Below are 13,806 nucleotides of genomic sequence, written 5' to 3'. Positions count from 1 at the left end.
GTGGAAGAGCCTTCCCAGTAAAAGATTCTTGAGGGAAGAAAAAGCCATTTGAAGAGAAAACGAATTTTCAGATGGAATTGCAAATTGTCATGAGAGATCTTCTTGCCTAAAGAAAAGATTTCCAACATTCAAAGAGAGTTAATTCTGATATAGTAGTCTGTCTTGTTTGGAAAGAAAGGGTAAAGGGAGGCTTTTGTGTTTTAGGAAAAGCAAGAGTCTCAGGCATATTCCGGCCATTCCTCTCTCAGGGACCATGCTTAGCACACTCTGTGTAGCATATGCAAACCTTCAGTGTACATGGAAATAGCAGAGGGGATAGAACCTATGTTCTTTTAGGATTAAGATGCTTAATAAGGAAAAATAAAACTTCAAGTGATTTCGATAGTATTGATAATCATTCTGTGAGCACCTGCTTCAGGTCAAGTGCTCTCATTATTTTGCAGTCATGGAGTACTATCCCAGGAGGCAGAGAGAATTCTCTCTGTTTTTGAGATAAGCACATTGGAGCTCAGAGAGGTTAAGCCATTTCCCCAAAGTCACAAAAACAGTAAGCAACCAAAGTTAGATTTGAACCCAACTTTAATTGATGTCAAAGTTTGTTTATTATTTTCTGCTCTACAATGTTCCTTCTTAGAAAAAGAATCTGTTGCTAGTTTATCATCCTCTTTTGTCTGTGAAGCTAGCAGAATAGGTTGTAGACACCTTGGTTGTCTTCATATTTTCTGCAGTTATTCAGGCTTCCCATGACTTTTCCTTTTAAAAACTCCTCTAGCCTCCCCTGGTCACCTCCTAGAGTAGAAACATCATTGACTGTGGATCCAGGGGCCTGGGCGGTGGACCAGGCTTATAGAGAAAGAGCAGTTTGACCTGATTCCTGAGCCTCATTCCTTACCCACAACTCCATCCTGCTCAAAATTTCTATGATTCTAAACTGCAAGTGAAGGTGACCAGCATAAAAATTTCCTCTTATAGGTGAATTTCCACTCTTGAATGAGATGAAAGCCTTAAGTTTAAATAATAATGCTTCTTAAAATTAGAACTTTCTGGCAGTCTGGGTATATATTTGTTGCCCCCGTAGGGTTTTGTCATACCACATCCTAGGACACTATTCACTCTTGCTCCTAAAATGTTAAGGACAGCCTTACTGTACAGTATAGGTCGTGTAGGTCTCTTGACTCTTTCCTCTCAGGTACTTGGAAACTTCTGAACCATGTGACATTCTAATGCCAGGGAGATTTGACATGATGCATCATGTATTAAACAAGAGTGTCCTTCTTAAGTGAAATTAGCCTGGAGCAAGTTAGAAGTCAAGTTAGACATGCATCATTTATATAACCCACAAATATGGGGAGATGGAGGGAAGGAGTTAGAGTGGTCATTGGATTAAAAGATACCATTAGGCTAGTTGTCTGATCAGAGTCTTCTTTAGAACAGTGGGTTTCAAACTCTGGTCGATGTAGTTATCATCTGAGGGGCTTGGTAGGAATGCAGATTCCCAGGCCCTCCTGAGAAATAGCTCAGTTAATGCTGGGCTGATCTTGTGGAGCACATTTTAAGAAGCTCTACTTCAGTATGTCCCAAGGAGGACTTCAGTTACTGTCCATATGATGGACTAAGAGGAGAACATTTTGAAAGAGAAATAGGCAGGGATTTAGAAAGAGGTCTGTGGTTTTTTCAGTGGCATCAGCACTCTCTTTGGAAAATAAGACTTTCTACTCGAAACCTTGTCTGGACAATTGGGCTCAAGAAGACTTCTAAGTGACTGGATCAGGGGTAGTGAGACAGTAAGAGAGATTAGTCATGAACCTCAGTCACCAGGGAGAGGCATGCTGCTAAGGGCAAGGCAGAATACACAAGGTCAATTCATTGGCAACCAAGAATATGGTAGGTATGGCTAGAAAAAAACTGGGGTAGCTGCTGAGAAGAGTGGAAGGTGCAGCAGAGAAGAACCCAAACCAGATGCTTGTTAACACACACAAGTGTGCAAAAGTAGGTAGTGGGACTCTACTCAGGGCAGTAGCAGTGTATCAGAGTGCTATCTCTGGTCTCTGACTAGAAAATCTAATATCCCCAAGAGTCACTGAGAAATTTTAAAGAAAGTTGGGGTGGTGACTGCAACATTCACTGGATGATCCCCAACTAAAGATTTATAAAAACCCCTGGTACTGGTCAGGGATGAGGACAGAGCATGGAGGGAGACCAGCTCCATGTCTTTAGTCAGGAGGGATTCATGTTAAACAGAACTCCATCTGCGGTATAATCTAGTATATCCATTCAGCAATTTTTGGCAAGCATTTATTGGGCATCATGCTTATCAGACACTTAAAATAACAGTTTCTTTGAAGGGATAATAGTTTATATTACTAATGTATTAATATATATGTGTGTATATATGTATTCTTTTTATGGAGTCTATTCCAATAGTCTATTCCAATATTGCTCATCTTTTTAAAGTTGTTTTCAAATTCTCATTTAAAGAATGTTCCAGGTTATGTAAATCAGACATAGCTGAACTCAGTCAACTAAAAGGCTTTTCATTACTCCCTTTCATTACACTGACTGGGTAGAGTGGATAACCTACCTTACAGATATAAACCCTGAGAGGGTCCTTTGGGTCTGTCAGGGAAGTATGACTTACAATAATTATTTGATTCTGAATTAAAACTCAAGGTACCCACAAAAGGATCCTTGTCCACAGAGAACAAAAATAAATCGGTCCAAGTTTGGCTAGGCAGGCAAGGCATGAAGTTTTTAATCATCTTCTGAAAGCTCTGTAATGCAATGGCCACTTTGACCTTGCTCATCATGTGAAGCGTAGAGACGGTCTTGCTCATTCCAGCCCTAAGCCGTTCCCCTGGTCCCCAGGCAGGCGCAGATGTGGCATTGCCTGGTAAGACTGTTTATATAAGTAGAGGTTGAAAAGTCATGGTGTGGAAATTATTAGGATTCTGGAAAGATTCCAGGGCATGGTCCTGATCAAACTCCTCCCAACTCTTATCCCTGGGATGGGAAGTTCTGCTGGAGAAGGGAATGGCAACCCACTCAAGTATTCTTGCCTGGAGAATCCCATGGACTGAGGAGCCTGGTGGGCTACAGTCCATGGGGTCCCAAAGAGTCAGACATGACTGAGCTACTAACACTTTCATAATGGAATAATAGACATTTAGCTAAAGGCTTCCTTGACTATTAAGATGAAAATCTAGGGCGAGAGTATTGTTTCAAGTACTGTTAGTCATTTCCTCCTTTGTGTATATGAGTTGAGAGGTTCTCAGGTTCCTTACCAATATCCCCAAGAGCAGACTTTGATATTAAGAGTATCAAATGGAGGGATGAAGCTAGATGGATAACAGGGCTCAAAACCATGTGGCTAGGACACTGGTGAGAAATAATTTCTTCAATTTTATCTAAGATTGAAACTAAACCCAAGGTTGGTAGTAAGCTTTGCTATTAGTCTATCCTTTTAGTTAATTCCAAATAAGTGTAAGACCTGTTTCTCCATGTTGACCTTGGGTTTTGCAGGGAGTGAATGGCAACAGTGCTGGTTCATCAGCTATTCTGCTCCTCTCCCCTGACTAAAATACCAGTAGCTGACTAGTAAGGTCTATGTTTACCAAACATAAAGGCATCACAGAAAATACCCATATGCATTCAGCAATGCTAGCTGGGAAGGACAAAAATACAATATCTGCTCCCATCTGTGCCTTGTCCCTTCGGAAAATGTGCACACATATGGTGGGCCCATGTTAATTAAGTCCAAATATGGATTGGATTCAACTTGGAGAGCAGCAGATAAATCTGCAGCTAAAACTTTTCCAAATGCTCTGATGCTTGCTAAACGAAAATGTTTTCAAGGTGTTGAATAGGAGAGGGCTACAATGAACACCATCAGAAAGAAGAGCTCAGATGATCAAAGATTCAAATCACCAATTCTGTCCACATTTTAGTTGCATTTTAAATTTCAGTCATTTAACAGCTAATATTTATTTATACACCAAATATTCATGAAAATAAAATGTTACTAATCTGCACATTAAAATAATGAGAACTAACTTGTCCATGGTTACTGTATTGTCTGAGTTCACAGCTATTTAATGGTGATGCTGAGTTGAAAAAAGAGGGAATAGCATTATATAGCAATTCTCTTACTGTTTTATTTGACATTATTTTACTTTTGGGAAAAAATAAGAAGAACTGCCAATGTGATTTTAAGAAAACCAAAGTAACTTTTATCTGCTGACAGCGGAGAGCAAAATTGTGTTACTTGGCTAGCATTTTCCTGCGTTACAACTTCAGTTGTAGTAACTGATGCAAAGTTGTTGGCCACTGTTTCTCCACGGCTAAGGTTGAAGAGAGACTGACGTATTGGTCAGATGGAAAGATAGTCCATTCTTGATTAGACAACACTTTGAAACCGAGTACAGTTCCTTAGTTGACTCTTAAGCAGCTAACATAGGAGCCTGCTGACTTCTGAGGCTGGACAATATTTTCCCATTTTAAAATGGGAATGTCCTTCCTTTGGGTTATGTACTATGAGAATGCACTAAAGCAATCTGTGTGTCTCGTGAGCATCGTGGTAATATTGTGTGTGTTTATTTTGGGATTAATGCCATCCAGGAAGCCTTTGAAAAGCAGCACTATGGACCAGGCAGAAGCCCACATCAACATAAGTTGAGCAGGCTCACCAGGACCTCTGAATTTCCTTTGATTTCCTGTCATAAGAAAATGCAGGTGATGAATAATGGCATACTAACCCTTGAACTCTACTGGTTCAAATCTACTAGGTGATTTCCTTCAGTCTACATATCCAGATGATATTTATCTCAGTCAACCATCTTTGTATAATTGTCTGAAAGTATATAAACCCATAATTCATGAACACATTCTAAAATAATATCTCTTGGATACTCCTGCTGGTTGAATCAGAGAGTATGCATGATCTAATTTGCGATTGGGAAATTTCTCAGTAGGGAGTTTAGTATTAAGTATTAGTCTCTGTGCAAACTATATGTTGAATATAAGGCTGCCTCTTAAACTGCAAGTAGTCTAACCTTCCCTACCCCACTCCAAAGTCAGGTTCCTCTCCTCAGAAGTTAGATATTCAGTTTGGGAGAAGAAGGTTCAAAGATCCAAAAGTAGTTTGAGATAGGCCTCACAATTCAGAATCTCCTATTGCTGTCTCCCAAGCCCTAAGGAATATGAAGAACCCACTCATTTTTCCTCATCCCAAAGGAACCTTGTAGTTAGGGAAGGAAGAGATCATTTTGAAAATTAGTATATACTTAAGACAGAGCCTCAGACTTCCTCTAATCTCCTGGTTCAATCTCATTTTATAGTAAGGAAAGTGAGACTCAGAATGATAAACTGATGGGCTTAGAGAGGCTAGTCTTTGAGCCTAGAGGATACAGTAAATGATGGAAGGAAGTGTGGTGCTCCTGTGCCCTAAGCTACCTTCTTGGTATTCTGTTCTTTGCAGCATCACTTTCAGAGCAAACTCTAATGAATATTAATGCAGTGGAAAGTTACCTCCAAAAGAAGAATAACCTACCGGTTGCTATTGCTAGTCCAATCAGGTAAACAGTCAAGGACACGTGGTCATGCCACCTGCCTTGTATTTCATTGCATAATTCCTCTTTTCCTTCAAACAAAGGTAAGATCCTCACTCTGTTGTGTTTGAACCAGTATTACACCCTTAAGTGTATGTGTATTTCTGAACCCAATCAGGAGTGAAATTTCTCGTGTTGTAAGAGAATCTGTCAGGTACAGAACATACTTTCTAGACTTTAATGCTTCTACCCTCAGCTGCACCTTTTTTGAGGCCCTCTCTCCAAAAGTGCACCCTCTGCACCACTTAGCTCAGTTTCCTGCTGAAGCCACCAGTGTATATGCATACCAGTGCCTCCCAGCCTCCTAACCTTGCTTGCCTCTAGGAAGAAGGGAATCGTGGTTTCCATGGTATTTTCCAGCATTTCTCTGAAGCCTCACTGCTTAATTCCAATGTGGGCGCTTATGTTACAGTCATTAATTACTGCATTAAGTCAAGTCACAAAACTAATGAGGATTTGGACACAGAGTTGGAAAATGAGAATGTAATTTTGCCTGGATCATAGGATATAAAGATAAACATGGTCCAAATATGCACAGAGAGAAGAAATCACAGCTTTGCATAGCTGCCTTCTAATAGAAAATATGGGCTTATGTGTCTCATCAAAATTGAGAGTAAGATAATCAAAGTATCACCATTGGCAACATTTAGGCAGGTCTTAGTTCGCTGTGCATTCCATTTTCAGCTCTGACATCTAAATAAAGATGTTCTTTTTTTCCTGTGCGATAACAATCATTCTATAACTGAAGTTAGAATCTTTGAAGTTCTTGCATCAGGCCATAGGATGAGTCAAGAATATGAGGCGATGTTAGAAAAGCTGACCTTTCTTGTGTGTGGATAAAGACAGGTCATTAGACAGGATTATTTGAGGAGCACGGTTGGATACTTGTCTAGAAATCTACACTTCACCTACTCTCATTGCTGCCTGTAATCTGTCATCAGAGAGAGAGAGAGAGAAGGCATGCCAGTCCCCAAGAGTTCTCCATGACAACTCAGATACTACTGGGATGGTGGGACACTGAATCCTCAACACCTGGATTTATGACTTGAATCAAAAGGAATTAACAAGGAAATCACCTCTAACACCATAAAGGAGTAAGTTTCAGGTCAGATTAAGTTGATGAGGAGGGTGACATGGGTACTGTTGTGGAGGAACACTCGCAGAACTATTTATTGTTTGGAGAACTCCTTGCAGTTGGCAGATAGCATAAGACCCCCAGCTACTTGATCAGTCAAGGAAGAAGACAGTGAAGGCAAACAGTAATGTCCAGAAATCGTGGGGATCTATCCTGGTCAGTTTACTCTTTGACTTACAGACTGGGACAGAAAGCACAATCGTGAAATTACAAGAAAATACCAAGGGCCCCAGAGTGGAGGGCAATGCCATTTTTGACTATCTATGCATATAGCATATAGTGTATTCTACCAAAGCTCTTAAGCAAATCATCTCTTTTTCAAAGCTGAGGAAATAGAGGTTCAGAGGGAGAACAAATTTTCCCTAGGTCACACAGTTAGTTCTGAGGCCAGAGACCCTAGCTCAAGGCTATTTGACTCTAAAAGCCTTGTTGACTATAGTATCAGAAGGTACCAAGATAGCATTCAATATCATAAAGTTCAGAGTAGGGGCCTCAAACTGTGCAGCAAACTGAAAACTGCAACATGAAGAACCTCTTGGTGCTGATTTTACACACTGTAAAATTAAACCAGCAACATAATATTGGTGACCAAACATGTCCACTAACTCTGGTGTGGTGAAAATTTATGAAAGCAAAATCAGTGATGTAATCCCTCCATCCTTATAAAAATGGTAGCCATTTGTTTATCATGTTAACAAATATAGGAAAAAGAGACTGATTTAAGTTGTAGCAAATATGATTTAAGTTATATAAGGAAGAATTTCTGGAGGTTTCCCTGGTGATCCAGTGGTTAAGAATCTGCCTTCCGATACAGGATGCATGAGTTCGATCCCTGGTTGGGGAACTAAGATCCCACATGCCACAGGACAACTTAAGTCCACGCACCACAACTAGAGAAGCCCACCGTCCAAACTACTGAGCCCATGTGCTCTAGAGCCCATGGTAAGCAGCTCGAAAAAGCCTATACACTGCAAGAAAGACCCAGCACAGACAAAAATAATAAATAAATTAAAAAATAATAATTTATGCACAATATTAGAGTAACATATAAAATCTGCTTCTTTGATGGTCCTTAAAAATCGAATAGGGCTTCCCTGGTGGCTCAGAGGGTAAAGCGTCTGCCTGCAATGTGGGAGACCCGAGTTCAATCCCTGGGTTCGGAAGATCCCCTGGAGAAGGAAACGGCACCCCACTCCAGTACTCTTGCCTGGAGAATCCCATGGATGGAGGAGCCTGGTGGGCTACAGTCCATGGGGTCACAAAGAGTCGGACACGACTGAGCACTCCACAAGTTCCCTGAAGGTAAGGAGTTTACTTAATAACTGTTTTGTGTTGTCATTTAGTTACTAAGTCGTGTCTGACTCTTTGCAACCCCATGGACTGTAGCCCGCCAGGCTCCTCTGTCCGTGGAATTCTCCAGGTAAGAATACTGGAGTGGGTTGCTATTTCCTTCTCCAGGATCCCGGGATAGTAAATTTTTTCAGAAAGTAGATATGCTATATAAACTATACATGCTACATAAAACTATCAAATGAGCTTCCTATTTGAAAGGCTTCCCAGGTGGCTCAGTGATAAAGAATCCACCTGCCAATCCAGGATACACAAGAGTCTCAGGCTCAATCCTGGGTGGGGAAGATCCCCTGGAGTGGAAAATGGCAGCCCACTCTAGTATTCGTGCCTGTAAGATCCCATGGACAGAGGAGCCTGGCGGGCTACAGTCCATGGGGTCGCAAAGAGTCAGACATGACTGAGCACAAACACAAAATCAAAACTGTGGCATCTTGAATTTAAACAGTCTTTTTGGTCATTTGTGAAATTGGAAGATACTTTACATTCACATCTTAAATCTTGCCTCTTTCCTCTAATAGTCCTTTGAAAAGTGAGTCCCCCAAAGATTTGTTCCAAAACCATGTCTTTTGAATCATATTTGTTTGTGTCTTTAAATTGGAATTGGAGTAAATGAAGAATTAATGTGAGGTAGGAGATGATAGCTCTGAAACAGATGTCAGAGCTTTGACTGTTGTCTGAGCTTTCCTATTTATGGGCTCCATCATTTTAACTCATTTAACTTTTGAAAGAAGTCACTTCCTTATCAGTAAAACAAGAATATTTTGCAAGGTAATATCTTCAAATAAAAAAAATCCTATGCATCTATAAAAGTCAGCATTCTAGCAGAAAATTCTTAGAAGCAATGAGAAGGAAGGGAAGAAAACAGATATTAGCAAAGACATTGTGGACATTTGAGACCAGCCGCTTCTCTTTAAAAATGCTCACCCTCTCCTTTTTTCTTTCATATTGCACACCATATGCTATGATATCCTAACTTCTACTACAATTTACTATACTTGATTCAGTAAATATTATTTGAGCAATAATATGTATGATACTCGAGGCTCACTTCTTTATTTCACTATGGATTTTGGCCTTTTTAAGTAATATAAATTTAGAATTTGAGTGTCTCTGAAGGGACTGTACAAAGGAAGATGTGTGTCCTTGTTTACATTTTGGTCAAGAATGGTCAGTACTTAATGGGGTAAGTCAACAGAAAAGCTTCAAAACGGGGTAAGATCAAACATGTCAGGGAAGTGAATAATTAAAAAATAGAAATCAGAGGTTAAGTAGACAGAAACAAATTTGACACTTGTTCGCCAACAGAAACTATGTCCTGCATCACTGTATATATTGCTTAAATTTTACTCAGGTACTCCAGGTATTTGAATCTGCAGGACACATGGATTTCTGGTCTACTGTCACTCCCTTTTTTAAACTTTTGTCTTCTGACTAATAGATATATTACATTGTGGGAAGTGTGATCTTGCTTGTTATAAAGTCAGTGGCTGCATAGTTCTCTTTGTGTTTTGTTTGACCATCAAAGCCTTGGGCTTTGGTCTCCATGCAGAGTTAATTCTACCTCTGTTCCTACAAAATTAAGAAAGTGTAGAATTTTTCCTGGATGCAGCGCTTCTATCCATATGCTTTAGGTTTCAGGAAAATTCAAATACGAAGCATAACCATAGGACATTATTTTTTTTTTTAATGTGGACCAATGTTGAAGTAATTATTAGAATGTGTCAGGTGGAGGCAATTCTTGAGTTTATCTTTGGTGCTTCTGTTGTATCCCTTCCTTGTATCTTTCTTAACTCTCTTTGTACTATCTGATTTTTCCTCTCAGGCATCCAACATGCTCGTTTCACTATTCTTCACAGACATTAAACCTACTATCTGAAAGAAAATCTCGTGTCAGTTCTTTATAGTTTAGTGTGAATCAAGGACAACATGTTCCCTCTCCTGCGGGCATTTGCATTGTAAACCTGAGAATTGAGAGAAAGTCTTTCCTAATGGAATGTCAGTGAGGACTTTCCAGCACCTTTTAGACATCAGAGACTGATCTTTAAACTTGAGTTGGACCTGTAGCTGAGCATGTATTAGCACTAATTCCTCCTTACCCTCTAGTTAAGATGGGCCAAGTGACTCAAATAAACAGGAGTGTAGGTGCCAACCCCCAAATTCTAACAATATTTGAGTCACAGAGTTCGTTTGCAGAATTAGAGCCACTTTTCTTTCCCTTGGTCCTATTTATTCCTGCTACTTAAATTATCTTATGTGTGCCTGCCTTGTTAGGCTGGAGCCCTTCCAGTGCAGAGACCACGTGTTACTCAGCTCTGGATCTCTAGGCCCGGCACGGTGTCTGGCTCACTGAAAACCCTTCCTGGCAAATAATTAGATTCCTGCAGTTCAGATCTGCCAAGAGCCATGTTTCCTTCAAATTGTATGCCCAGTTCTCTTACACCAAGGGTCTTTCCCCTCATTTCATAGACTACCCACCATGAAGGAAAAGCTGAAACTAGTCTGTCACAGGACAAACTCCACCCAACCCCAAACAATTGTTGGGGGTATTTCAGAGCCTATTGGGAAGCAGAGATGGAAGAATTGCCTCTGGATCTAGTCTGATGAACATTATATTCTTCATGGTTCTAGAATGCAAGGGCTTTATAGAACAGAAGGAAAAGAAAGCTAGTTTTATTTCAGCAGTGCATGATGCCAGGTATTTACTAGAGCAAATGCCACCCAAGGCCCAGAGGGTTAGCTGGAGCAGCTGATACTCTCTGCTGCTTTTTATAACTCTCCTTCCCAGCACCATGCTCTATGTATGTCCCGTTTCATCAGGTCACATCAACTTAGGTCGTGCCCAATACTGCATCTTATCCCAAATGCATCACTGTGTGGAATATTCTGTTTCCTTAAAAAAATTATGAAAGTAAAGATAAATTCCTTAAAAATAAAGTAGGGGAAGTCTCCCTGATTCTTTGTGAAAGCAGTGACTTTGCCAGTTTTTACAAATGAGCAGCCTCTTTCCTTCCAAAAGACATTGCAGCTATCCACTATCAGCAAGCTGTGAAATTGCTAGGTTAAGAATGGAATGTACAGTCCAGAACCAAATTGTATATAGAGTTGTGAAATACAGTTTTGGTGGTGGTGAGTGGTAAGTCTGCAAACTTGTGAAAACCATTTGCAAAGATACTTGCTGTCCACTTTGTTTTTTGGTAGTAAGATTAGAGAGAAAGGGGGTTCTATAAATGATCTTTAAAATGCCAATATTTATTCAATATATTTGATATCTCTCATATACAATACACAGTCTTGGCCATTTGGGAGGGGATATAAAAGATGGAAAATCCAAATATCTTGACTTTAAAGGACTTATTATTTAGAAAGAATGTTAATTTTAAAATACAAAGAGCCATCATGTCATTTATTGAGAACATACCATGCGTGTCAGGAACTGTGGCAAGTATTTTTATATACTCTATATCAGCGGTTGGCAATCTGTGACCAAAGGGCTAAATCTAGTCTATCATCTGTTTTTGTAAATAAAGTTTTACTGAAACACAGCCACTTCTATTTATTTGAGTATTTCCTGTGACTGTTTTGTACTATAATGGCAGAGTTGAGTAGCTGTGAGAGTGTTGAAACAGTCTGACCTGCAAAACTAAAATAGTTTCTATCTGCCCCTTATAGAAAATATTTGCTGACCTTTGCTGTATATAATTCATTCTCACAAGAATACTCAGAGATACAGTGTTTCCCATTTTCCAATTAAGGTAACTGAAGGTATAACTTATGTAACTTAGCAAGTGGCAAAGCATGGATTTAATTCTAGATTTATCTGGTTCCAAAAATCTATGTTCTTATGCTATATTTGTATATAGAAGTGGCCAAAATATGGGGTAGGAAGAAGTCAGAGCCTTATAGATTCACAGAGAAACTATTATTAGGGTTCACAAAAGAGAGATTATTTTGATCATAGGGTGATAAAGATTCTGGAAAAGATTATATTTGAATACAGAAGTCAAAATGCATCTGAGGAATTTTCTGTCCCAAGCTCAAGCCCAAGAAAAGTTAACAGATGAAGGTCAGATGTTTAGTTAGAAGTAGAGCTGAGATTAGAACTAGTTTTCCATTCACTGAGCTCTAAGTATGCCGTCAGTGACCATACTGAACCATTGAATCTTTGTGTGTGTGTGTGGTTAAATGCCATAGGATGGCATAATTATTTGAAATGAAATGTATGTTGAATGAAACATACAAAAACTTGTATGTTTTACTCAGTAGTAATTGAACTAAATGGCCTGCACTTCCTTTATTGAATCAATCAAAAAACATATTTGTGCAGACATTTATAGGATACCACCACCTAACCAACATCCTACCAAATATATTTTGGTTGTGGAAGATTACACTTCTGAGACAATGAGAACCACTGGCATGCTCAATGACTTTAATTTAAAACAATAAACAAGAGACCACGAAGGATAATATTCATATCCATCTTGCCCTGCAGAATCAGGTGGCTCTAGGCCAGGAGGAAAATGGAGAAGGGAGCAGAGGGTAGCTGAAGGGAGCTTACCTGATACTGTAGAGTACTTTGCCATTTTTTGAAATGCGAAGTAATTTGTTGTCAGTGGTAACATCATGGAAGTTGGCCCCCTTCTCATTGGCAAAGAACAAATCTGGTTTCCAAATGGAGTCCAGCATCGATGGGTCCAGGTCCAGAGAATCATCAGGGTACTCGCTATATGCCAACCGTGAATCGTTCCACTGTTGTCTCAGAAAAATATTCACTCGGTAGTCCTACAGAAACGCCATGCATAAGAGTTATCTATCAACCACTCTGACATATTTTCCCCTCACTCTTCTCCCTGATTTGATGTGTGCCATGTTGGTATCTGAATAAACCCGACTGTGTATATCTTGGTCAAAATAAACCACTCAGTTCTATTAGGAGTGGGGACAGACGGGAGAAAGAAAGAAGATTCAACCAAATCAAAACACTAATGGAACAAGCTGAGTTGGTTGACTTTTTATTTAATCATTCTGGGTGGAAAGAATTTGCCTGCAATGCAGGAGATATGAGTTTGATCCCTGGGTCAGGAATATCCCCTGGAGAAGGAAATGGCAACCCACTCCAGTATTCTTGCCTGGGAAATCCCACAGACAGAGAAACCTGGTGGGCTACAGTCCATGGGGTTGCAAAGTCAGACACGACTTAGCGACTAAACAACAAATAACCACCATCCAATTTTGCTGCAGAAAAAGATAGTGGTAAGTATAGCAGTCAGTCTGTGATGGCAGATTGTCAAATAAAACTGATTTATTTTACAAATCAGAAATGACATGATCTCTGTTTTCAATCTTCTCAGATGCTTTGGGCAGAAGAAAAGTCACTCTGTAATTTTGTAAGTGGAAACCTTATTATAAAACTCTGATATGTTGGGCCAGTATTTTTTAAATTCATCAACATAAATATTAAGATGTTTCATGTTGACAAGATAATTCCCTTACAGCTACTTACTTTTGAAACTCTTAAATATTTTATCATTTCTCTGAGTGGGTTGTATATACGGTAGTCGACTTGATGCTTCATCAAAACAGAAATCTCTTTCATGTTTTCCTAATCTGAGCACCTTTTGAGAAAAGTGTCCCTCCCCGTGGAAACTCAGATACACCCTGTCATTCCCACTTGGCCTGGAAATTTTCTTCTGTGCTAATGAATCAGCGTGAAGCAGT

At 39.6% G+C, this 13,806-nt stretch overlaps 1 protein-coding gene across 2 annotated transcripts in view; it reads right to left on the bottom strand.

The window, feature by feature from the left end:
* Positions 1 to 13,806, bottom strand: part of GLRA2 (glycine receptor alpha 2) — a 188,495-nt gene that overhangs the window by 125,750 nt on the left and 48,939 nt on the right. For both annotated transcript variants that reach the window (XM_065915649.1, XM_065915650.1), the window contains exon 4: positions 12,647 to 12,870. In XM_065915649.1, the coding sequence (XP_065771721.1) occupies positions 12,647 to 12,870 (224 nt within the window). The remainder of the gene's footprint in view (positions 1 to 12,646; positions 12,871 to 13,806) is intronic.

This window comes from Muntiacus reevesi, chromosome X (genome assembly GCF_963930625.1).
Source record: "Muntiacus reevesi chromosome X, mMunRee1.1, whole genome shotgun sequence".
Classification (NCBI taxonomy): Eukaryota; Metazoa; Chordata; class Mammalia; order Artiodactyla; family Cervidae; genus Muntiacus; species Muntiacus reevesi.
The sequence above is the reverse complement of the archived record's forward strand: the minus strand, read 5'-3'. Positions and strand labels throughout refer to the sequence as shown.